Raw genomic sequence first — 26,950 nt, 5'->3', positions numbered from 1 at the left:
CAAGGCAATATCCTTAGGCTCCTTGCTTGCTAGGGGAGCTGGAGGTGGATGGTTACGGACAAGAATGTGATCACAGTTCCTTTACTGTAGAGATTAATGGAGTTTCTGTAGGTTTTACCAAATTGATAAAGGAGAGAGAACTCACTCCTCCTCAAAGCAGACCTTTTTGTCTTTCAAGAAATTAACAACTAGAATCTGATAGAAACAGAGGGAAACATATGTATACTTAATCCCTTTGGAGTGAGAGGGTTTTTTCTGGGTATTTATAAAATGTTTCTGTTCCTACTTTGAGCTGTATACAGTAGTTCAAAGATAGGAGAACAAACTGAGTGTGAAATTCCCATCATACTTAGGTAGTGACAGCTGTCTTCTCTTCTATGTGGGCTTGGGTGTCATGCTTTGAAAGGTGCTTCCCCTTCCTTGAGTGCTGTCTAAACTACCTATCATGTCTAAATATAAGTCCTGACTATGAGTGCTTAATCCCTTTCGTGGTCTTTCAGGTCTGTGCAGTTCAGGGTACAGAATTTTGTCTTTTTCCCATCAGGTAATGAGATTCTGTGTATTGATTTAAGAAAGAAAACAGAGTCCTTTTGAGGACAAATACCCCCAAATACTACCTTTACTTCAAGGCCTGCTAGTTCTTTGTCATAATTTTTGAATGTAAGTTTAAATTTTGGGATACTGTGCTTTGTCAGGATGCTGTGCTTTGTCACCAAGCTGATTAAAAGTTATGAACACACCCATGGATTTTGCCTGCCAAAGTAAAAACAGGATGTTTTCTACTGCTTCTTGACAGCTTTTTCTCTCAAGTGATTTCTGTGTTGGACTATGAACTTTTGTGTTGGACTATGAACTTCCTTGAAAACTTTAATTAAAAACATTGGTTATTCCAACAGGAGCACACTGATAGTCAAGGAACATTTTTTGTTCTCTGTGTGTCATTTACTGTGTTGTTTTCACCTGGAGGCTCTTGTTACATTTTGAGCTTTGGTCCAAAACACTTAAAGAAGGGGGCAGCTTAGAACTCTTCTTCAGTTGCAACGTTTTTCTCAGTTGACTTAGAGTATTTTAGTTTGGGTAAGAAATACTGTGCAACTGGATGATAAAAGCCTGGTTAAAGAGCGCTATTGTCATTCACAGTTCATCCATGATGACCTAATGCCTTTAACCCTCATCTACCCAAGTAATCATATCTACATGACTTTAAATACAGAGCTGTCCGGGTAAGAGTGGAGTGCTTTACTGTTCTGTCTGAATGCGACCATTTGTTGAGGCTTTTGCATATTCTTTTGAATGTGAGTTTAGGGTCAGCAGGATAAATCTTTTCTGTCTTCTTTGTCCGTAAGCATATAGCAAATGGTCATTGTATTCTGTGCTTTAATACATTTTACTTGACTCCATGGGGTAGTTGTAAGGGACTTTAAACCAAACCCTTCTTCATTCACATTGGTGACTGAAGAGTTTAGATTTCTGAGAATTTAGGTGGCTCTGTGTGATTTGAAGTACTGATATAGGAAAAGGAGGAACTGTTCTGTTTATTATTAACTCATGCGTTATCTTATTTTGCTTGCGGACTAGGAGGAAAATGAAATGCAGTTAGAATAGAAGAGTTTTGACTCCTCTTAATTCTAAACCAAGTACAAAATAAAAGCTTTCTGTCTTGACCAAAGACCTCCAGTTTGACAAATATGATCTGCAATAAACTTGCAGTGAGGGCTTCCTGGACAATTTTACCTTGTTTGCTAGGTACTTAAGAAGATCAGTTTGTAGCCTGGAAAACATGCTTGCTGCTTGACCTTCATCAAGTCACTGAAATCCTGAACTTTTTGAGTTTCCATTTGTACTTAGAGAAGTGAATTTGTGCTGTGTTGTACCTACCCAAACGCTGATTGTGTGGGCGTTGATACTTTAATGTCTTTAGAACATTCCATTATTTAGTCAATGAGCAGAATATAAAAGAGGGATTAATTCATGTGAGTCACTGTTGTAAGGTAAGATGTAGAAATAAATGAATGTGCTCAAATCTGCCGTATTTTTAGTGAGTAGACATGTAAAGCCAATGATGATATTGCTCATCTGAACCACACACAAGAAACTATTTTTGTTGTTTGACATTGCTGTTCCAGTCTTTGCAGTTATAGGCAGACTGTACAATTTGTCTGTCTCAGGTGCGTTAGTTGTACAGAGGGGGCAGTGATATTTACTTATCACATAAACATTTGGAAGATAGTGTTGTTAATGCTTTTATGTACCTTATTCTGAGGATGCAAACTGCTGTAAGTGCTTCAAAGAATGAGAGTTCTGAAAGTCATTTTGTGTTAAGGGTTTTACAAAGATCTTAAAATATTTAGGCCACCATTCTCTTCTGTTCCAGTAAAGAAAAGAGGTGTCTTTTAAAGCATTATTTTGGGGTCATGTCACCCTATCAAAACATATTAGCATTTCTAGCTTTCCGTTGTTATTATTTGTATAAAATTTGGCCGGTAGGTCTCAGCTTTCTGTTTCTGTCTGCTACTAGTTTTCCTGAGTCTGATCCTAAAGTGCAAGATATAAAAGAAGAAAGTAGCTCTGGTTCTGTGGTAGGAACAAGACAACGGATGACATGCTCGACATATAACAAAGGATTTAGGGATACATCTCAATTCTGAAGCTGGGGAGATTTATTTATGTGATGCTGTATTTGACTATGATCTCCTTGGATTGCAAAATTCAAACTCAGTGGTAATGACTGAGGCAGAAGAGGAGTTATTAACTTGTTGACAGCTTTTGATGATTCAGACTGCTATACTGATGGATTTTGTTAACACAGGAAAATTACCTGAGGTTTCGTGTCTGTTACTGTTAAAAATATATGGAAAGCAGGTGTAAAAAAGGACCTGTTGTATGGCATTATCCCTTCCCCCAAAAGAGGTATACAAGCAGGTAATGGGATGAAAGAGTGCATATGTATATGATGTGTGTGAAGTGAGATGAACTGGAGAACGTGGGAGATGCTCAGTAGAGTAGAGCTTAGACAGGAAGTGGAAAGAGACTGAAAAGAAATTAAGCTAATAATGGATGCAATGGAAAAGAAGAGAGCTTAACATCATAGTTGCCAGGGCATCTACCTTGATATGGGCTGAGGTTCACAGGAATAGCACAGGTCCTAGGTCAAGGTAGTGAGAAAAGAGAGAAGTCAGTCTTAGAGATGTAGACTGCAGAAAACCAACTTATGTTCAGTTTACATCCACATTTGCTTCACAAGTCTTTGTTTTACAGAGCCTAGAGTTTCTCTTTTAGTTTCATATGTGCAAGGGGTGAACATTTACCTGGTTCTATATGAACTTTTGCCTATATGCAGGTCATGCTGTTTTAGGAGTGCATTAGTTTGTGAGGGCAAATTGTAGTTTAGTCCATGTAGAATTTTAGAGAGAATTTCTAGTGGATGTAGGAGGAAATACGATGAGGAAAGGAATGGGAGGTGGGAGAGAAGTGGGTCATAATAATTGAATGTTTACCTGTAATCAGGGTGAGATCAGGCAGAAAGGTTGGAAGGAGTATTCACATGTGGGTAATGAATGTGAAGAAAGAAAAGGAGCAAAGAATAGCAAAGCCAGTCTATGCTATCTGTTTGTTTGTTTTTTAGTGGCTCCAGTTCTCCAATGCTTTAAGTACTATTTATTACAAAGTACATATGTGCTTTAAGTACTATTTATTACAAAGTACGTATGTGCTTAGATGTGAGCACAATTTGAGAAAATGTTTAGTCTGGATGATGCTGGAAAACAATGCTAAAACCCAAACAGTTTTTAAACGACAGAGCTGGGAACATGAACAGTACATAAACAGGTGGTTTTCCTGGTAGACTTGAGGTCCATTTATGATCTCTATCTAGGAGAAAAGCTAATATGGAAGAGGCTACTAGCAGGGACAGTTACAGGTTGCTCCTGGACGCTGATTCCAGGCTCCTGAAAGGTTACAGTATACTGCATGCTATTACAGTACAGTGACATCTTTTTCAGGGAAATTATTTGCTTCAGGTATGTGAGTCTCAGTTCAGTACCACCACTGGGGATTACAAGTACGTGTTGCGTAGGACTTTTACAATACCTGTTGGATTTTGTGTGCATTTTCTTCCATTTTCTTCCAGCTTTCAAAGACTAATGTAGGATTTCTCCTCTGATTGAAGTGAATTGATTTCTGTTAACACTTCTGAGGTTTGAGTCTTTTTTTTTCTCCTCTGAGCTTTGGACAAAAGCTGTGCTTGCCCTGAATAATAGCTAATACAATTACTCTATTCTTCATAAAGTTCTGCTTTTAAATGTCTGGCCATGTTAGCAACTTACCAATTCTGTTAGCAGATACGGATATCTCAGTACAGTTGGAGTGCCCTTTCTTTTTATTTCATTCCTGTAAAAGCATTCGGTATTGAATTTTGAACAACAGGGCAATATTCAGCATGGGCTCAGAACCTGGCTGGCACTGTGCTGTAGCTCTCCTCACAGGTATTGTCATTCTGCTTTCTGCAGTGTAGCTGTGTTTTTTGAAGTGAAGAGAAAAAGGCAGCATGGAAAGAATCACAAAAAACGAAGACTCATTTAAGTATGTTCCTGGCAAACGTGTGTATCTAAAAAAGACCCTTAAACAAGAACTGCTCAAGATTAGTTGTGATTTTTAAAATTTTCTGATGCGTATTTGAACTTTCCCCAAATCAGGCAAGCTACTTGTTCTTTCTTTCTTGATTTTGCAGAAACACACAGTAATAGCCTTTTGTCAACACCTTCCTTTAATGCATCTGAAGATGCCTTTGTTTTGTTTGTATGGTCTCATGGCATTACGCATTAAGAATAGATTATGCCAGATTCAGGGCTATTTTTCTTTCAGAATGAACAAGAAGTCCTGTAAAGCCATTGTTGTAGCAATACTGTTGTTTCTTAGGAATAAATGAGGAAGTACAAAAGCTCTTAGGAATTAAGAAAAATTAAAACAAGAGATAGCCAAGTTGCTTGAATATCTAATAAAAGGACCAGTTTAGGTTTTATTTCAGTTCTGGGCAAAAGTTTAAATGAGATTGTTTTATTTGAATGAATATATATTTTTATATCTCTTTTTCAGGCATGTTCAACATCTGTATATTAGCTGTTGATGTAGTCCCGCCACTGCATCTTGTGAATTCCCAAAGCTGTTTAATTTGTGGGTAGCTGAACATACCTTTTCTGAGTGACTCATAGCTGTTCTTAGTTGTTCATTTCATGGAGATATTGTACCTCCTCTGTTCTTCCTTACTGGTGTGCTATTAGTGTGCTTCTCTGCCTTACAGTAACCACTATTCTAGCCTTTCAGATTTATTTGCTTGAAACATTAGGGCTTTATTCAGTCCTCAGTCTGGATTATAATCCAGTGCGAGGATCAGAATAATATATTATAAATAATGTTTTTTCCCCCCATAAATGAGTGATGAGGTGAAATGAGAATGGTGTTTTCTGTTTTGAAGTAGCTTCTTGTGCTGCTTTTAAAGCCCATTTTCTCCTAACGTGTATTCAGTATCCTACATAAAAATCAGTATTGTTTTTTTTATCTCATTCTCTCTTTTTTTCAGTTCTCTGCCCTGTTTTGTCCCATTTAATGAACTGATGGCTCTTCCACAATGGAAATAGAAACCAGATCTAGCTAAATGAGATTAGTCTTATTTCTTTGAGACTTTTTTTTTGAAAAGTAAAGTAGGGTTGGGAATCTTTCTGTCTTGTTCTGTTTGATTTTTTGGAACTTCTTAAAAAAGATGGTGGAGTAGAAACAATATAGCAAGGTCCTTTATAATGAAGTAAAATGAACAAACTATTTAGTACCTATTATTTATTCTGGGTTAGTTTTATTCTTAACAGTAAAGGTGAGTGCCAGTGTTTCTTCAGCTGCCCAGTGCAGCTGGAGGCTCTGGAGCACAAAGCAGAGTAATGCAAACATGGAAGAAGTGTTTCTAAAAAGTCCTTCCTATGTCCCTGATAGATGACAAATATTTGTTGTGAAGCTTCACTTCATCGTGGCAGTATCGCCAGCCAGTCTGACTGTGGTACTCCTCCCTCTGCCAAGCCTTTTACTTCTTGCTTTCACTAAGCATTGATGGTATGATAATACAGAGATGGCACATCCAAGAACTCAGACCTCTTCCCTCAGATCTATTTTGGATTTTAAATGCATCATCCTTAAGTAGTGACAGGAGGGAAGGGCACAATCTCTGCAGTGCCAACAGCTCCTCCACAGAGAGTGCACAGAAGTATCTGCAGCTAGAAATGTTGTTTAGTAACCCTTGCAAGGAATGCCTGTGTTCTTGGATTTGTGTCCACATTTGACAGGGCCCAAATATGGAGACATGCCTGTAGGTCATAGTAAAGTAGGAGAAATTTGGTCCTGGTTGGAAGATGTGGGTAATTAAAACTTAAAAATCAGTGGATTGAGTTAAAATAACCCTTTGTTTCATGTAGAAGCACCTGGAGACAGGAGCTGGTGGCCATGGCTGAAATGTTTGTTACCAAAGGGCCTTCAAGAAATGTTTGTAGCCTAATCTGCCTATGTTTGTGACCTTTCAAAAAGTTTTGTATCTGTGGTTTCTAGGAAGAGGCAGCAGCAGAAATATGCCTCACGGAAATATTCTTTTTCCCACAATAATGTCTGAACCAGAATTTCTTGACTTCCCTTAATTTTTTTTTGGAGAGGGCCATTGCAGAGTTCCCTCTCACAACCTCTAGAGTTGCACTGTTATCTGTCCTTTTCCTGCGGCATGTCGGGATATGTACTAGGAGCAGACCATACTCTTTGGCTGACTTTAATGTAGTTGCTCACTTGTTGAATGTTTCTCTCACTCTAGCTGCTTGAAGGTCAAATTAAAACCAGCAGTGAAATTCTGTGTTTGTGGCTACCTCAAGCTAAATATTTCTGCCCTTTGCAGTCTTCTTGAAGTTTTCCTGTGAACTCTCACAGCCGTCAAACAGTTTGGAGAGCAGTAGATTGTCTCTCCTGCTACATTTCTCTTTTATTTTGTGCTTCTGAGTGCTAGCTTGTCAGCTAGTCAGGTATTGTAACTATTTCTCATAGGAGTTGAAGCATGTGCATTGCAGCTGCTCTTGCAATGGTGTCTCCCTGCGTGACATAGGCAAACATTAATGCAGGCGATTCTGCTGCCAACAGAAGAAGTCATGCAACCTGCCAGTGGCACAGTAAAGCCCAGGTGCCCTGCAGGTGCAGGTTGTGAGCCAGGTGAATGGCACAGGGCCTGTTCCCTGCCCAGAGGCTCCGAGTTTGAGTAATACAGCTATTAAGCCTGAAGGCATCATGTCTGGCACATGAAATCTTTGAGCTGCAAAGGTATTCTGTGTGTGTGTGGTCACGTGCTTGCTGTGTGCTTACGTGCTCTCACAGGCAATACTTTTGACCTCTGTCAGAGGCAGGGCAATAGATGTTCATTTCAGTGGACACAAACGGTTGTTCTTCTGTTCTACACCTGCTGCACACAGGAATACTGTCGAGACAGATAATTTCCTTCTCTCTGTCTTGTAAGCACCCCATTGCTTTGGTATAGAAGAGTATAAAAGAAGTACACATGGCTTTATTTTAGCAAAGTAGTAGTTTGGAATTTCTTGTAGTTGATTTGATGTGCAATTCACTAAATGATCTATCATGAATGCAGAGGAGCCAGAGGAAACATGCTTCCTTTCACTCTTTTGAAAGGCAGCCTGTATCTGGGTCTTGCATGTGGCATATGCTACAGGCCATGTGTAATGCAAAAGAGAAGCATGATAGCAAACCAACAGAGAAACCAAGGAGTGATTATGGTTTCAGGCTGTTGGACCATACTGTGCTCAGGCCATGGAGAGACTCTCGTGGAGAGATAGTTTGAACTCCTGCTTTTCTCTTTAGGGTGTTTGAACGATTCCTGAGGTCAAGTCAAAGTCTGTGTGTTCCTGCGGGGACTAGAAGTGTCTCCCCAGTTGTGCAGCTCAGGCTCAAATGTGTCAAATTTTAGTGGTGAGAAGTTGCTCTCCCTGGGAGAAGGATGAAATTGTCTTATTCTGCCTTCCTGTACCTTCCTTCTACAGCAGCAATCCAGCACAGTGCTGGTGTTGCCTGTGGCAGCGCCAGGCTGACAATCATACTTTTGTGGTGCCAGAATGAGAGGCATTCCTACCATGTGTTTGCAGTCTTTATGCAGTTGGCTGTGGCTCATCTGTGTACTTTGAAAAATGCCACAATAGACATTCATGATTAATCATAATGACATCACCTAGCATTAAAGTGCTTAGGTACTGCAGTAATGATAACTTTCACAAACTTTGACTTGTTCTCAGCTGCCAGGCCAACATTTTTTCCACGTACAAGCTATTGTTCTACAAACAGGCACTTCGATTGCATGAACTGTAAAGCTGAGCACTGTTCTCACTGTCCACTACCTGTACAAAAAGAATGCTTGTGTGCACTGTTGTGTACACCAGCTGGGCTTGGAACAGTGATCTTGCCACTGAGCTCCCATTCTTTGTGCACACTCAATTAATACTTGTCATTTATTGCTTGCCTTTAAAGAACAAGGCGTAGAGCTTCTGCAATTTTTCCAGTGTCTCTTCCAGCTGTGCTAACTCCCAAGTTTACTTAACTTTTAATTAGATACTTCAGAGTTAGCTAGCTAGATACCCTGTCTTTTTCCAGCTCATTCCAGTGCAGTTACTACTGATAATCTTTCTGCATTCAGGATAGTGAGTAATGTTATGGAAAAGCTTTAATTGAAGTGTTTTCTTTCAGTTCAACAACTTGGTCACCAGTTTGTTGTACTTCAGTGGGGGGGGGGGGTGGAAAGTAGAACCTCAGCTATGGTGGAGACTTGAGAATCCGGTGTTTGTTACTGTTACATTGTCAAAGAGCTTTCTTAATGTTTAAAACTGAGGTGGTGTCCTTGCAAAGTGGCAGATTTTGGGAAGGGGAGGAGGAAGTGGACTGCACAGAATGGATCAGTGGTGTCTAAAGATGTTGGTATGCTGATGGCATCCTTCACTGAAAAAAAGTCAGTGAGCCTGACTGTTTTATAGACAATGACCCCTTTATACTACTCTGCCAGTAAGTGGGTGTAGATGGGAATTAGACTCATATAGATTGATGGGGTTAGCATTTCTTTGGGGAGAGATAAGCAGCAGGGAGAGGCCCTGCCGTTGGCTGTGTCAGATTCCATGTACATCGAAGAGAGTATCTTTATAGTAGCATGGGAAACTAAATCCTTCCAGAGAATACATGGAACTTAATATTGACCTATAGCTCCTCAATTAACCTTGGCACTGTAACGTAGTGGGCTCTGGATGAGGGAGACATCTTAGAATGGTTCTTAAATAGCTTCTTAAATAGAGGATGAAAAATCAGTGCTTTGCTGGAATACTGCTTCTAGCCAGTATGGCAGGACTTTAAAAAAGTTAATAGAAAAGAGTTCTAGCTAGTAAAGTCTCTCCTGAATCTTCTCTGACAATGTATGGACCAGAACCAATTCTCCTAGGTGAGTCTTAGTTCCAAAAAAGTTATGGAAGAAGAAGTTTAAGGAACTGAAATTTCGGAGGGTGCCCATAGCTGTGCCTCGTATGTGCCTGACTGCATTGGCTGCTGTATGTGGGAAGCACAAAATGTACACTAAAAAGTATTTTTACTTTTTTTTTTCAGTAAGAAAAATGCATATATCTAGTGTTAGGTATGAACACAGGTTGTAGCCTGAACTGATGAGTCCTTTTTACTCAGGGGTTTCATGTACATTCATGTTCATATCTGTTTACACATTTGTGGTTTGGTGTATTGCCTGTCAGCTATAGGCAGATAAATATCTTCCAAAATGGCTTTCTGCTTTGTTTAACAGAACTTAATGGCACTCGAGTATTTTTATTTGTCTAGTATAGTCATAGTTCAATCACTTAAAAACCAAATATGCCAATTTTTTAAATACGTCATGGCTTCACTGCTTATGATTCACCTTTTGAAATGCAATTGTAGCTCTGACACATTTCTGTTGTTTAGTTGCTAATCATGCAAAATATGTCTCAAATTTTAAAGATGGAAAAATAAAAAAAGTTAATTTTGCATTGTATTGCATGATTCCTGCAGTCAGACTGAACAGATTCGGTTTTCCTTTTCTGTAAAATAATATTTTGTAGTTTGTTGTGTAGATTTTCATCTGCCTTCAGCAGTAGTGCCAGTGGTAGTACAGGTGGTTGGAGATCCCTTGTACTAGCATCATCTTGACTGCTACCTTGTGAAGAAAATTACATTTTCTTTTTTACTTTGTGCGGTTGCCTGTAAGGAATTAAAGTGTCGTCTTGTAAAGAAGTGTAGTGTCTGGCAGTTTGGATTGAAGAAATAACTCTCAACCATGAGTCATGCGAAACTCTTAGACAGAAGGTGAATGGTGTGTTACATAAAGGTAATAGGAAATACAGTCATGGATCAGGACTACACTGAGTAACGCCTTGGATGCAGAGCAAGGAGGTCGTAGCCAGAGGGGTGGTAGTAGCCCAAGATCGGGTAGTAGTCCAAGATCAACCTCTTGCAATTCATTCAGTGAGCTCAATGAGAAATACAGGTAACAGTTTAAAGCTTGCCTTCATTATGGGTGAAGTAAAGGTAAGTAAGAAGTGATAGAAAAGGGTGAGAGGGGGTGAAAAAAGAGGTAAGGGAAACTAGGAGGAAAGATTTTTGGGTCCAAGTAAGAAGACTAGAACTGATGAGCAAGTAGGGAATGTCTTTAACTGTGATGGAGAAAATGGAGAAGATTGTATTATAGTTAAGGAAAACACTGTCATATGACTAAGGGAAAGCAAATCAAGGATGGCAAAAATCACACCCTTTTCCAGTTTTGTACTGGAAGGATTCGTTAAATTTGGAGTAGAAAGAGAAGAGCAGGAATGGGTTAAGAGAGGAGGATTATGTTGAGGAAGGTGGCACTAACTTCTGTCAGTTGCAAGAATGACAGAAAGAGGGATAGTGTGATTTCTTTTCCATTTGAGGGAGATCTAGATTTTAAAAGATGGTCCCTGATGTCATAGAAAGGAGAAAAAAATCATTGGGTAAGTGAATGAAGAAAGGAATGAATGGCAACTGTATAAGATGAGAGCAACAGAAAAGGTAGTGAAGAGCGAGAATTGAGAGCTTTGCAGAGTATCAACTCTGACAGACTGTGAAGTGAGAGAAAGGCCAGTAGGAGTTTGTTCTAGGACAGTCCAGTAATGGGAGTGTATCTTTTACATGTATCTTGCAAAGGTTGCCAGACCCAGTCCATTCGCTATAACTGAGGCCAGGAGATGCTCTGAGCTCTGTAACAGCAGAGTGAAAGCTTGGGAAGCCACCTTTTCTCTCCTCTCTAGCTTCTCCTGACCTGAAGTCAAGCTCTTGCAGTTAGTGGAACTCTGTGGTTGTGAGCCTGCTTTGTTACTGTGGAATTTGAAAGCAGAAGGTGTGCATGTTTCAAAATAGTATCATGGGACCAGAGGAAGAAATCTGTGCTTCTGTTGTGAGAGATGTCCTGCTACTCAGCTAATAATGGTGTCCTGCAGTCAGCTGTCTTTTCTGGTCCCCGTCAGTGAGTCCACATAGTTATGAATTCCAGCGCACCTTTTTAAGAAAACAGAGCGAAAAGGAAAAAAATTAAAATATTTAAACTTCAGCTTGGCATGAATCAAGGCCAAACCAGTGGCACTGAATATCAGACAGCCAGGGCCAAGAAATGTACTTCTTGTGCCACAGCTGCTACAGGATCAAAAAAGTAGGGAGAGGAGAATCTTGTTATGCAAAGCTCTGTACAATAGCACTTATTCTGGCCTTTAGTTAAGACACCTCTGCTGGCAAAAGTTTATTTAATCTGACCTGTGTGATTAACATGTGGTCACAAGATTGGGTGTAAACATATCAAAGAATACAGTAACAAGCATCAGACAGACTTTTTCTGAATAGTTCAAGGAGTACAGTGGATTTCAGTATATGCACTATGTACAATTAAAATCTTGAATGCAAAAAAAATGAGGCCTCTCCCACACACCATATGTGAATAATTGTGTACATAGAAGCAGCTGATTAGAACTATGGATCAGTTCTGTTAAAACAGAAGGATCGCTAGTGGTGTGGTGGTGATGGGTCCTGCAGGGTTCAGCCAGCAGTGAGAGCAAACCTCTGTCACAGCCTGGCTGCTGCATGCTATTGCTTTTTCAGCACTGGAGACACCACTGATGGAAATAGGAGCTCTCAGTCAGTGCAGAGGAAGCACTATGATAGATTGCAGAGATATTACATTTGTAGTATGTGTGAAAGGGGAGAATTTTGTACTTGGTCTTTTATAACAATCATTGCAAGTCCTCTCTGGTGTTAACTGGCTGTAGTAGTTATAGCCAAGATAGTTAACTTTTCTTACAGAGGAACGTTCCAATTTTATTGCTCCTTGGTTTTGTATGAAGTCTGTGAAAGAGCCGTGCAACTGAACACAACTACATATGCGAAAGTGGGAAGGTTTCTAACTCTTTGAAATGTAAAAAGAAAAAGATATTTAATAATGGTCTTTTGACTTAGAATCGTTTTTTCCTTGTTTTGTCAGAAAAAATTAATACATAGGTCTTATACACCCTTGGATATGACATATAGATATTCTCCAGTTCATGGTGCTGAAACACCTCATTGTTCATTACTTTTATCTTATGGAACAGACAATGATAGAGTGAAAATGTAAACTGAACAATAAAATTATGAATTGTTCTTCTCTTTCTGTATAACACCATGTAATTCCTGTTGTAAAGCTGTGCATGACTAGATTCTTGCTAAACTTACTGTGTGGTCAGATTAAGTTTTGGACTAAGACCGACGACTCATTTGCTTTTGGTTTTATTGTAATGTAGGTTTGCACGTGTTCCTTCATGAGTAGTCTGTCACTGTAATTCATAGCTCATCTCTTTCTCTCTTACATAAATGATTTATCATTGGCCAGCTCGCTTGTTCCTTATCTATGATGTTTTAATCTTTTTTTGATATTTTTTCACTAGCATACGAAAATGTAAATTTCCATGGTGAGCAGAACTGTTGTATTTCAGAGTCTAAGGCAAAAGGGATAATCTCCTTTTGAGTGTGTTTTTGCTGTGTAGATTTTTTAATGAGCTTTGTGTAAGATAATAGTTATTAGTTTATTTTATGACATTAATTCAGTAATCCTTAAGCATAGAAGCAGCACTGTTACTCCTGTGTTTTTTTACATCCTATTACTATAGAAGGTATCTGAATTTAATTCCAGTAGTAGTAATTCTCGCCTTCATCAATATTACCTTCTTGTCCTTGAAAAAGGGAGTCTTTCTAAAAAAGATTTCTAGTCTCTAGACAATGGAAATATTGCTAATTAAATAGGGAATCTAATCACGTGGATATTTTGAAAATAGCGAACTTGCTACACGTGAGCTCTCTGTCTTTGACACACTGAGGATTCCTTTGTGCAGATACAACCTATAGACCTCTGCCAATGCACTGCTGTGCAGCAGTGGAGACAGAAGTTGTTGCCTTTATTCCTTGCTGTATTAAACTGTAAACAGAAAAAGCTTCTCATATTTGCACATTGTTGGTATACCTTTCTTTGCTAAGCAGCATCTCTCTGAGAGGAAGTGTTCACAGTCAATGATGATTTGGTTATATGATGGTTTTCTTCAAGTTCTCTTGCTTTGCTTCCATCTTTTAAAAAAACTTAGCTTAATAATTTTTCAGTCTTTTAACATGATTGGTTTGTTTAACAAAGGCATTTTGAAATCAGAAAAAAAAGTCCTATAACGTAAATTATGACTTTTTTGTAGACAAGCATTAATAGTTAGACTTAAGGAGGAGGCTTTCTTTGTGTTGCAGTAAGTGGCACAGCAGCTAGACCACCCATAGAAAGCTGTTGGAGACAATTTGTAGGAAAGGAGACTTTAGAAGAAAAACTGAAGCATGTATTGAGAAGGGAAATCTTACTAAAAAGGAGGATGTAGTGAAATGTAAGATAAATAAACAAAAAATTATCATAGACCTTTCTATGTCTCATCTGATGGTTGGCTTTCTTTTCTCCATTTATGCTTCTATATTTGTTTGGTGCTAATCAACACAAATCAGCGGTTATTTGGATCTCTCCTACCACAGAAATTATAACTTCACATGTAATTTTATTTAATTCAATTCTATGAAGAGCTGCGCTTTTTTTTTGTTAAAAAACAAAGTCTTCTCATTTTTAAGGGCCAAATGGATATTCTGATAGAAAGTATGCTCAAAGGCTTCTTAGTCCTAGAAAAGAGCCAGACTGGAAAATCATGTTCTGTATCGGCGGGTACTAATAAGAGGGTACTGTGCCTAGGTGGTGATGCAGGTAATTAATAGTCTTTTTTTAGTTGCTCACAGTAATGAATATAGTATATCAACACACACACACACATATATATGTGTATTTGAAATATATATCACACGTATGTTGTCATGTATTACATAGTCTAAACTACACAAGAATTGGCACCTTTGTGTTGTTAACTAAAGGTACTTCATGTTTCTTGAATGAATTTGCAGGGGTTTTTTCATAAATACTTCATAAATGTGCTGGGTTTGAGCAAGCCTGGAGAAAGGTCCACATGGATATGTTAAAAACTGGAGTTAGGAGCATGCCCTGGGAGCTCATTAATGATTCAGGGTGGTCGATTTCAGTTTCCCTCCCTTCCTTCACAAGGCAGAATGCAATCAATATTTTTCTTTCAAGGTCACAACTGCTGCTTAGTCTCTCTCCTTCTCACAACCCTTGGCCAACCATATGAGTGTTTTGGAGGATTTAATTACTAGTTTAATTGAAGTTGTCATCAATAACTCCTAGGATAGTCAGGCTCAGACAGAAAGCCATGTTATTATAGAAGAGCACTCTTCCCTGATCCAAGTACAAGGATGCTGTGCTCATGAATGTCTTTGTGTCAATCATTAAAGGGGCTTTTCTTCTCGCTTTCCATCCCCCATAATGCTGTGGTTGCATTATGAACAGGAAAGCTGTGAAACAGCGGTATAACATGTCTCTGGTATTTGATTTTGCAAGATTTGTAAAATAGAGTCAAGTTTGAGAAAACTAAGTTGTGAGGGAAAGGATGTTTACACTGCATGGGTGATGATGCTCCTTAATATGTTTTGGCAATTTGTTTTCCAGAACTGTAAGTGAAAGGTGTATTTGAAATAATATTAGTAGGGTGTTTGTGTACTTTTTTTTTGGTACACTTTTTCATACACTTCTTTTCCTTTGTTTAGAAATTAGTTCAGTGCAGACTAAGTAAACTTGTTACATACTCAATAATTAACATTACTTCCTAAAACTATGTTGTAAATCCTGAGGGGAGTACCAGATTTGGTATTTTAGTTGCAGGAAAGGAAACAATGTTCCCCTAATGGCGGTGGAAACCTTTGTCCCTGTAAAAAAGCTTCCCTGTTTTGAGAAATAGCGTAAACAGTCACTCACAAATACAGAAGAATATCTTAATATCTTTTGTTTGGAATCCTGTTAGAGTATTCTGTCAGCCAAGCATTTTCTTTCTGAATAGGTTGCTAAAATACACCTTTGATACTTTGTCAAGAGGAAAGCAAGGCTGCCTATCCTTACTTATATGCTTCAGTTTTCACATAGATGTCATATTGCTGAACAGAATCTGCTTTTTGAAATTTAAATTATATAGTTTAAAAGTGATGTTTAAGATCTGTTCACTTGAGTAGAATGAGCTGAATATATTTGTGGGAGATAAAAAAGTTGTTCCTGTGCAATTTTATGTTGTCTGAAAAATAACAAATAAAACTTAAGGCATTGCCTCATCCTTATCCTGCTTTTTAGGAGAATCAGGGTATAAGTTCTGAAGTCATGGCAGAATTCAGAGTTATTATAATAATTTCAGGGGTGAGCTCCTGGAGATCAGCTTTGCTGTAGCCCTTTACGAGCACAGTTAATCATGCTTGTTGAACACAATGGAACCAAATTTGTTGTGGGTCATAATCCCTAATCAGTCAAAGAATGTCCACAGTTCATTTTCCTTCTTCTACTGACATTGCAGTTAATATGGTTCAAATCAGTTTTACATATATTTTATTGATTTTATGCTGTTCATAAAATGCTAGTAATAGAAAATCTATTTCTATTGCTTTTTTGTGTGGGTCTAGTACCTTAATGTTAATATAATTTCTGAGAAAAAAGCTGTAGAGTGACTCATATGAAATATGTTGGAGGAAATTTGTTTGTATAAATGTGCGGCTACACAAGTTTTCAAGCAATATAATTTAAGTAGATTTAAGTTAAGTCCTGCCATTTGGCTGGGATTTGCTTTTTTTTTTTTTATTTTCAGTCATTTGTTCCTGCATTGAAATCATAATCTATGTCCAGGTCTGCTGCTCACAGATCTGCTGTCTTTGCAAGTGAAGTTCATTTTTTCACATTGCAAAGAATACATTTTACTAATATTTGGAAACTCAGGACACAGAGGCTTGAATTTGCAAATCTGCTGTTTATGTTCATTGTGATGCCTCATGCTGAACTACCTTCAACTAGAACAGGAGGAGATGCGGAGACCTGTTGTTCTGCTACATTGTCATCTCCTTCCTTACAGGACGCAGTGAGGCAACGCGGGGCTCTGGCACAACTGACAGCAACCTGCAGAAGCTGAAGGCAATGCAGGTTGTTTAGAGGTTAATGTCAGTACTGGGAGTAAGGAGTAGGGCCAGGTGTTGAACAGGCTATTTTGATGGTAGGACTTCTGAAGATTCTTTAATGCAGTGAATTACTGACTTGGCTGTTAATAATTCATGTTTTAATCTGTATATGAACCCCAGCAAAAGTAAAAGTCTCAGACAAAAATCCATAAGCACAGACCACAAGATCGCTCCTTGCAGTGTGACTAAGTATTGACACTTGACTTCAGTGGAGGCTATCTGTACATTCACTTTGTCTTTGCAGGCCGAGGATACACACCAAGAAGAATTTGGCCGGTGACTGGTGAATATCTCCTCACTCCTTATCATGAAACATGATATTACAATTGTTTCATAAATATTTCTAAGCCATGCATATTTCTATAGCACTAAAACACATGTAAAAGCAATATTCGGTAGAGTCCAGTCCAATAAAAAAATAAAAATCAGTTAATAGTGAGAGCTGTCCTAATAGTATAGATTAACTGTGAAAAATGTGAACTGGGAACAATCTAGAGGTATCACAATGGATGCTTCTTCCCCTGCTGAGTAGGGTGGAAAATAAAGCAATTGGTAAAGGAATATAAATATATAAGAAAAGAGTAGAATTCGCAATTGCAAAGCAAACTCTTGACACTTCCAATAATGGTAATGCATTCCATTCCAGTTCATGGTGAAGTAAAAGGAGTTGGTCTGGTAGATCAAATATGGCTTTCATTGCAAGACTGCGACAATGAAGGTGAGATGATAAAGCTATTCAGACTCCTAACCTATAAAGAGCAAAGACTGTATTGTTTTTAAATGTAGCTGAATTTATAGAATTATATAGTCTTAGAACAGATATAATTATAAAATATTTCATTTGTCTTAAGTTATATTTATGGGATGTATCTATCCTATTCTATATATGCATATGTAAATCTATACATACATTTTTTGTTGCAAAAATATATATGCAGTAAAAAATGTGAATTATTAATAATACATGGTAGGTTCCCTTATGAATCTGGGAAATTCTTTGTTTTATAAATGTCAGGACTTTGAAGAGGACTTGAAAGGGATTTTATTCTATTGAAATATTTGATAAATTGGATTGATTAAATAACAGTGTGAGAATGTAACTTGCTGTCTTGTTTTGTTCATTGCAAATACATTGTGCAGCAGTTGGTAAGAATCCATTTGGTGTAAGCAAACCAAGCTGTACATTTAGGGAAAGATACTAAATATCATGTTTAGATGAGTGTCGTAGATAAGTGGGTTTTGCTTTTTTTGCGTTTTCTTTTTAAGTTTGCTAACAAGTTTTCAATCATCTTATTTTCCAGTCCAGACAAGTAAAATCACAAAAGCTCTCAAGTACCTGTTAATACATTTTTCAACCAGAATGTCAAAAACTGCTTTATCTTCTGTCAGTATTGATTCATGGCACCAAGCCTATATAATTAGAACTGGCCAAATACCAGGCTTTTGTGTCCTACATTAACAAAATTGGTACAATTATTTTGAAAATTATTTAACCAGTTGCAGTACTAGCATGTGTTTCACGTAACTGACTCATCTCTTCCGTTGTGCTTCAAGTAATCAGAGCCAATTCTGTGTTATCTGTTAAGTGGTCTCCCTGGAGAGTAGGCATAGTGTGTGGTTTGCATGTAGTATTTAATTACACTCAGTTCTGGGGCAAGCCACAGCAGTGTTTGAGGCTACCAATATGCCATCAAAGCAAATGGGGCTAGGGTACGTTCTCTGGCCAGCAGGGAAAGGCATAGATCGTGCTCATACGTTTAAAACTCTCTTCTCCCTCATCCCTCAAATAAGATAGCCTCATAAATACTGTATATTGGAGATAGTTCCTGACCCATGATGTCCTTTGAACTGTACTGGGACATTGTCTGGAAGGGTGATATTTACATTATATAAATTAAATCATTGTAGATAAAAAAGAATATACACCCGGACTAGTGGCTTTTTTTTATTTAATGGCAAAAATTTACGCTGAGCCTCTTTGTCTTTGAAATCTTCAGCTTAGTAGGTGGGCATGAAAGCAACTAGTCTTGTACCTCCCATTTACACTAAAAAGTTTTTGGCTTGTTAACTACTGTTTGGATCTTGTATGTCTGTTCCGTGTCTGAATTCACATGATTATTCAAGCTCTAGTTTGCAGCAGCATTGTTCCAAGTATGTCTGAGTTTATTTTCTGGAAGGCAGTTGGTGAGGTGGGAATGAGCTAGGAACCCCATCTCCTGAAAGGAAGGCAAGTGTAGTCCCTATTGCCGATTCTTTCTGCAGTGGTGGTTGGACAAGTGGAGAGCACCATCTTGCCCAATGCTGGTCTAAGCAATTGCTGGGTTCCTGGTACTCTTGACTTGGAATTGTTGCAGGCTGAGACCTGCTTGGAGCCCAAAAGTATGCAGTCATTCTGTTTGCCTGCCCACAGAAGAGCCAGGCGTATTGGTTTGGCTATTTATTTATTGAAAAGGCAAGTGGATTTGACTATGAAGACTGAGGACTCTAGATTTTGTAAACATTGTGTTTAGGGAATTGTCACCAAGTAAAGCATCAATCTCTCTTCTTTCAGAAGAAATGTTTCTGGTTTCAAATGCATTTTGAGCATTTTGATAACCTTATTATAGTTATAACACTGTTCTTTCTGTAGAAGGGGAAATTCAGAAGGCACACCTCAGCAATGCTACAGATAGTACCCTTCTTTAATGGTTCTATTTCTACAAATTCATATGATGGTATTAAGTTTAAGAGTTATTTTCTTTGGTTGGGTAACATGACAGGAGGTTGTTCCACATGCACAGAGAGGGAACGAATGCTTCTGCGGCTGTTCACACAGCTTGGAAAATTATGTTCCTAGTGCATCAGTGGTAGCAGACAAATAGGGTTCAAATAGGATGTGTAGCATACTGTGTGCTATATGTGGATGAAACACCCAGCAGCTCCAGATGCAGAACGTAGCTTCAAATAAGAGTAAGTCTTATTCACTTACTTGCTAACAGCCTCCCCTGGCAGTTATGGCAATAAGCAACTAAACATGGTATGCATTATAGACTCATGTCTAATTTATTTAATGATAATTAAGTTTATAATTACATGGTAACATCTATCAAACTTGTTTACTTTATACTGTCAAGTCTACAAGTAAGACTTCAGATGGGATTTTTTGGTTGACAGGTACAGTTAGCCTCTTATATCTGGATTGTGTTCTGTCACAAAGGTGCTGTAAGAGGTAGCGCTCGTAAATAGAAAGAGTGGGAGCTTCCCTTTTTCCTAAGATCATTTTCCTTCTCCATTCCTTGGAATGTCTTGTGGACAGTGATCTTTTGAATGGAGATCAGTTTTGTGTCCATGTAAGACTGAGAACAGAGTGAAGCAAACCAAGGCCAGACTGGAGTAAATGCCCATTGTTTTGCCTTTGGCTCTAAGTAGCTGTGATTAAGAAGACTCAAACTGCTTCATTTAGTACTGTGCTGTGCAGTATTTTTCCTTAACAATATTCTCTGTCTTCTGTGTTTGGGAGGAATCACAAGGACATTCACAGCCAAGCACTGTCCTTAGTGTGATTGCAACTTACTGCAGTATCTGGGGGGAAAGAAGAAGTTCCTGGAGCCTTGGAAGAGGTGCAGAACCTGAATGTATATGCTTCAAGCTGCCTACAAAATGTATACCAGACTTTGAGATGGCTTTTCAGGAGCTTAAATACACACCATGAATTTCATGTGGAAATACACTGTGCATCGTCCTTCTCTTCCCACAAAGCCCATCTGTTGCTGTGGAAGAGGACTGATGTAGATAAGGTTCATTGTAAGGCAGCTGTTAAGACTGTCTCTTCTGTGTGCTGTGACATTAGGATTTGTGGCAATAAATAACTAGCAGGGCTTTTGGAGTATCTTGGTTCCCCCCCTCCATGGGACCTGTGTCTTAATTTTGCTGTCATGAGGAAATTTGTAGGGTGAGCCAAGGTTGTTTCAAAATGGAGCAATGATCTCTGGCCCAGAGAACTTAAAGTCTGCATAAGATGGAGAAAGAAAAGGTGCACAGAAATGATACAGTAGCATTGGTGGAGCAAAGCAGTCACTGGGCTAGCTGGCATTTTACTCTTCCTTGTCTGCTGTCAGTCCGTTACCCTGATCATAGGCCATGCACAGATTGATTTTATTAAGGAAGGTCATTAATTGCCACATGGAAGTGCTTTAATAGTGGTGACAGTAAAGGAAGACAGTTGAGGTTAGTGAAATAAAAGTAAAAAAAGGATTGTTATACTAGAATTGTTCAATGATTAGTATATGCATCTTGTCTTGTATTCAGACTTCACAGACTCAAGGTAAAATGTCATAAAAAAGAAGCTGGAAAATTGCTCAATTGTAACTCTGAGGCCTGTAATGATCAAAGGAGTTAATATTGTTATAAGGCAACTGTAAACAAAATAATCCCATTATTAATGAATATATATGATATAGTTCCATAGCTCTTTCTGTACGGGAATGAGCAACATTATTTCCCTAATTAATATATAAAACCTGACTTGCCAATTCTTGTCAAAAGGCCATGTGTTGAAAATGTGGAATATCTATTGATCTTTGGAATTATGCAAGCTAACGTGCTGTTAGAGTTGGCTTCAGTATTCAGGTAGAGTCACAATGGTTTTGAAGTTGACAGTGATTTTCTTTTTCAAAAGGGTAAGACATAATTGGATTGTGTCCTTCATGTGTTCTGATATTCTTTCTTGTGGGTGTAAACTGACACTTGTCAAGAGTGTATCTGTGTAGCAGCATTTCTGTATTTTGTATGCATATCCATGAGTGTATTAAACAAAAGTGTTAGGGATGTCATAAGGTAACCAGCTTTTTTTTTAAACAGTTTTGACTTTTTAAGTACTTGCAGAAAGCTCTAAGAAAGTGTTCCTTAATACATAGATTGATCTCTCAGGCATATGGTGTTCATGTTTTAAAATGTGTATGCAAGTAGCCATTGCTATGCCCTTTCCTATGAACTGGGTTTCTATTAATGTGCATTTTCTTTGGTTCTGTGCGGAGCTGCTGTTACAGCAGAGTTCTCTTTTTGAATCTAAGCAGTTGCATGTTCACAGTCTCTCTTTTTTCTTTAACCTGTCCCTGAATTGGAAACTGTGCAACATGTATGCACTGACCAGCTCTAAGCACTGATGGTTTGAGTTTCAGCTTTTAATGTCCTTGACACTCTCTGATCAATAACAAGCAAAACAACTATACAGCATCAGCAGCAGGACTGTAAAAGGAAACGTCTGCTGGATATTGTGCTGGAAGAGGGGAGTATAATGACTGTCCTTGAGAAAGACAGTATATTTTCTCTTCAGGAGTGCTGAGCACAAATGTTTCATTTTTCACTGCCTGAGCACGTCTTCCGAAGTATTATACTGGGAAATAAAATAAAAACTCCAAATCAGATTAAGGAAAACCAGATCAAGATAGTAAATGATCCATGTTAGTGATGTAGAGGACTGTTAGCCCAAAATATTTTTGGCCTGTTAAAATGCTGAGTAGACAGTTCAGGATAGTAAAAGTGTTGGGTCTAACTCACTTCATATTGAGAACAGCTTTAGAGGGCTCTCTAATTAAGTATATATAATTCTATTTAAGCCCCCTTGTAATTTTATGAACTTGTAGGTCAATGAAACAAACCATTAAACAGACTGAATGCTGTCTGTGTACTTAGGTGTAGAACGTAAATTTAAACATTAGAGGAAAATCTAGTGATAGTGGAAAAGAAATCTTCCTAAGATACTGTAGCATTTTGAAGAATTATAGAGGAGAAGAAAACCTCAAAGTTTTGCCCTACTGTAAATAGTCCTCAGATTCATAGATGCTGTATGGTGTATTGCCTTTCTGTTGTTGTAAGCATAAGAAGGTCAAGACTTTTTATCTTGTTGTACAACTTCATGGGATAGAATGTGAAATTCAGATCCAGAATTTTCTGGGAATCCCTGGCCTCTAGTAAGTCAATGTTTTTATGTATAAAAAACAACATATATTTGTTTTTAATATATTTGTCTTCTGTCCATTCTTTTATCTTTAGGTAAATAAAGCAATATTTACATATATCATTATAGCTCTTAATAACACGAATGAAGAATAGTTTCAGTGCCTCATAAGGTAAAAGCAATGTTTAGAAATAAAAGTTGTATTACATGTTGATGTTACTGTACTCTGAAACACAAGGCAGTGTTGAACCTAGTGCATTCAAGAAGTGCAAAATCCTAAGAGAAAGTATAGATTTCTTCAGACTGCTTTATCTCCTGCTGCTAAGTAGGCATTGTTTTAATGAAGAACAACATTATTCTTCTTTATGTAATTGGTGTTCTCCAGAAACCTGTGCAGGAGCACATTTTGTCCTCATTTTGCCACAGCATTAGCCAGCACTGCTCTTTGAAGCAAGTGGTTCAAGTTCAAGAAGAAAATAAAACAAGGAATGAATTGTTTTGTTTATTTTTCAAGTTGAGATCAGAAACTGACAAATTTGATAAGAATACCTTTTTAGGTAGTGCAACTACTTCTTCTCTTTGCTTTTCTCCCTTGCACTCAGCAATTTGAGCTTTCTCCATACAGATCACAGTTCATTTGGAAAAAAAAACAGAGATACATGTCGTGTTAGGCTCCATTTCCTCCAAGCTGGAAAAAGTAAAAATGTGAATTGATTTTTATATTAAAATACTCTGTTTGGTTCAAGGCCACAGGCTTGAACTGCTTAGGCTAAACCATGAGTACATGGTGGAGAGAATGTAATCAAACTTAACATTATAGAACCTTTCAGTTGCTCAGCATTTCTTTTGCTTGTGTGTTTCCTTGAATGCTTGGGTTTACATACAAGAAACCTAAATTTATGCAACTTATATGTAGAGATGTTTGGAGAGTGGAATGTGAGTGTGTGAAACTTAGTTATAAGTTGAGTTAAGTCATTATTACAGGAAACTTTTATTTCCTCTGGCAGACTTTAGGTCAAGTTTGTAATGACCAGGAAAATTTGCCTTCAGACCTCCAATTTAGGTGCAACTTACTGAAATAGTTATTATTTCAAGTTCTATTGGAGTAACAAAGGATTCAGACAACTAAAATTTATCATCTTCCTTTGTGAAAAAAATTCAGAAGATGACCACATCATAACAATTCCTTTCTGAATGACTTAGTTGAAGCCTTATAGGGAACACAGCCAGTGAGAAGGGGCATGGATCAAGACTGTTTGGGATAGGTAAAAATTGATCGCATGGATGTGTGACTATCCCCATAACAGTGATGTTCCCAAACATGATAATGCATTAGGTAATGCTGCTCAATTTTGTATTCTGGGTTGTTTAAAGGGGGGAAAAATGGCTTCTTTGCATATAGGGAGGATCATGTTTGTACAAGGCTCTTATTTCAGTAAAGCTTTTTTTTTGCTACAATGTTTTTCTTTTTATGCTGTCTTCTCTAATGAATAGAAAATCTAAACGAAATAGGTCTTAAAGGCATTTTGTCTGGCTCCCAGTGAGAGTAAAATCTTAGGAAGTTATGGATCATCCGGTATCTGCCATACAGATCTGCAAAGCTCATGAGAGAGTCAGCTGTGGTACTTCCAGAAAGCCAATTGTAGGATTGAAAAAAATCCCCACTGTTGGCTCATCTGGATCCATATTAATTTTAATAATTCAAACTACACTTTCTATAGCATGTTCTGTTTGGGGAGAGCAGTTAGACTTGAATTTGATATGCCCAAAGTAGTGTATTGCAAAATCGTTATAATGTTTGATTTAAGACTAATGATAACACAGTGCTCACTTCAGAACTCTCTGAATGAAGAGCTGATGTTGGAAATAAAGTATCATCAGGTTATATTTTAAACCACTTATTATTTTATTTATTGTCTTGGACACATTTGCATCTGAGAGAGACAGAGACATAATGTTCCCTTAAAGGATGAATGAAGTTCTGTCATGCCTTGTACAGGGAAGATGGATAGCTTTTTTCCTCTCTTCCACTTTTATTTTGAGTTTTTTATTTTTATTCTTGTACTTTCCTCTGCAAGTCTGAGTGGCAGCTTACATAACAGCAATGTTCTTTTAAAACTAATATTAAACTCAGAATCCAGTGCCCTGGCAGCAGCTGAAGCCACACTCAGGCTTTGCCCTAGCCTGCCTAACTTTACTCCTTTTGAACTCTGAGAAGCCGGGTGAGAGGCTCGCAGTTAGGACGAGAGAAATCATCTAAATACCCACTGCCCATTATATTTTGCCTCTCTTAGCTAGGTGACTCCAAGCAGTCAGAGAGCTAGTGTACGAATGAAGTCCAGATAGCCTGCCACTTAATGTTTTTTTTCCACTGAACTGTTTTTTAAAGCACTTCTTTTCAGTTATGTGTCTTTATATTTCAGTCCTTCATCATTGCTGTTTTACCTGTATCCTCCCCTCCCCTTCCCTTCCCTCTCCCCTCCAACTGTTGACTACTGCAGTTACTAATATACTCGCAGATGAAACTAAGAATATAAACAGATCTGTTATCTACCTGTGTTTTGTGTAGTACTGTACACTTAATAGTACTTCATCAGTTAGCAACTTCTCAAACAAGAATTCAGAGGTAACTTTAGACACAGCAATGTGATACGCTGCGATTTCAGCAGGTGATGTTAGGAGCAAACTAAAAGGTCAGATAGCTCTCACTTGCAATGATTTGCCTTGGTGTTAAAAGTGCGGTGTAGATGTGTGTTTTTATGTAAGTATACGTATTTGTCCTTAATGTCCAAGAATATAGGCGATCTCACAAACTTAGGAAAAGAACATTCCACAGAGAAGATCTGAATGGCCTAGGAAATTAGAAGGGAAGGTAGCAACCATACAGTAGCTCTGAGCTTTAGACTACCAAAACCATGATGATACTTCTTTGTTTCTGTCTAACCTATAACTTCCAAACAGCTGTCAGAAAATTACTTAGGAGATAATAATTAACTACACTGACTCGATAAAAATCATAGAATGGCTTGGCTTATAAGGGATCATCTAGTTCCACCCTGCTGCAGGAAGGCCTGGAAGAACTTGCCACCTTTGTACCATGTGCAGAAATGGATCCTCAGTCTTCCTCCAGCTCTGTTAGGTGGAGTTTGCAACATGCGTATATTCAGTCACAAAGGTTAATATGTTTTATAGCTGTGCATGTTAATGGGCAGTGGTGTTAATACACTGCACGATGAACTGAATTTTCAGTGACAGGTTTTTGGTTTTGAAATCTCTCATTAAGAATTTCATGGTATGGGAAAACAGTATTAATTCACTTTAAGATATTTTGTGTATGTGAGAGGAGGCAGTAGAAGCAGCAAGGACCTGATTGATGTAAGCTTCAACAGGAGCACAGATTCCAACAATAATGTAGTGTTCCTTAAAATTTCTTAAGATACTTCTTACTACCTGTGGATATGACTATAAGAAACTCATCTTCTCTATGTTACTCTAGCCTAGAGCCTTCCTGCCTAGGTAAAACAGACCCTATGCAGAAGCCTAGCTGTTCTGAATTTATGTTCACTTCAGCTGATACTATGTTTTCATCTGTGAATTAGCCAGGTCCCTTTGTTTTTTCTTGCTGCCTTACACTAAACCTTATCAATTGTTTCAGAGAAAAGGAATTTTTCCACACCCTTTTGGAAATCTGTGGTGGCTTAAAGCTTGCGTGTTCAGCTTCTGAGTGTGCCATCACCTATTTTCAGGGTAGAAGTACTTAAGAGTGCCTCAAGGTTAGAACAAGCCAGAAAATGCAAATAAATTAATTAGTCATTGTTACTTAATCCCTAGCAGTCAAATTCAACTTCTCTTGAAACTGATAGCGTGAATCTCCTTCATTTAAAGCAAGTCGAGATTTGGCTCTGAATTATTGTTTAAGGGCTGTGAAATATAGAAAAGCTTTTGGTCATTATAAGCACTGAGAACTTTCTAAAGTAAGGTTCCTCCCCCCTCTGCACCCCCTGTTGTCCTCTCCCCCCCAAAAAAAACTCCAAACCAATCCCCAAAAAACTACTGATGAATTTTACATTTGCAGGATAATAGTACAACTCTCACATGTTCTTTTTTTTCAACTGTTACTAGAACAAGTAATGGTGACTGTCAACAGTGATGTACATAATAACTCAGCTGCATCAGATAACAACAGACTGGGTAAGACAATGCTGTTCCAGGAAGTATTTATGCTATAGAGTCAGCTAGTTGGATTTTGAACAGGGCCAAACATAGTCACCTTTGAAGTCCTTAGTGTTACAGTCAAGTAAT

At 38.1% G+C, this 26,950-nt stretch overlaps 1 protein-coding gene across 9 annotated transcripts in view; it reads left to right on the top strand.

The window, feature by feature from the left end:
* Positions 1–26,950, top strand: part of NTRK2 (neurotrophic receptor tyrosine kinase 2) — a 204,582-nt gene that overhangs the window by 63,081 nt on the left and 114,551 nt on the right. For 2 of the 9 annotated variants that reach the window (XM_054053741.1, XM_054053743.1), the window contains exons 12-13: positions 16,955–16,993; positions 17,357–17,428. The exons of 1 other annotated variant lie outside the window; for it this stretch is intronic. In XM_054053741.1, the coding sequence (XP_053909716.1) occupies positions 16,955–16,993; positions 17,357–17,428 (111 nt within the window). Of the gene's footprint in view, positions 1–16,954; positions 16,994–17,356; positions 17,429–20,209; positions 20,263–26,770; positions 26,840–26,950 lie in introns of those variants that run through there. 6 more of the 9 variants (XM_054053744.1, XM_054053747.1, XM_054053745.1 and 3 more) reach the window with 6 other exon arrangements.

The sequence above is a fragment of the Cuculus canorus genome, chromosome Z (genome assembly GCF_017976375.1).
Source record: "Cuculus canorus isolate bCucCan1 chromosome Z, bCucCan1.pri, whole genome shotgun sequence".
NCBI classification, from domain to species: Eukaryota; Metazoa; Chordata; class Aves; order Cuculiformes; family Cuculidae; genus Cuculus; species Cuculus canorus.
Note: the sequence above shows the minus strand (reverse complement) of the source record. Positions and strands in the feature narration are given on the sequence as shown.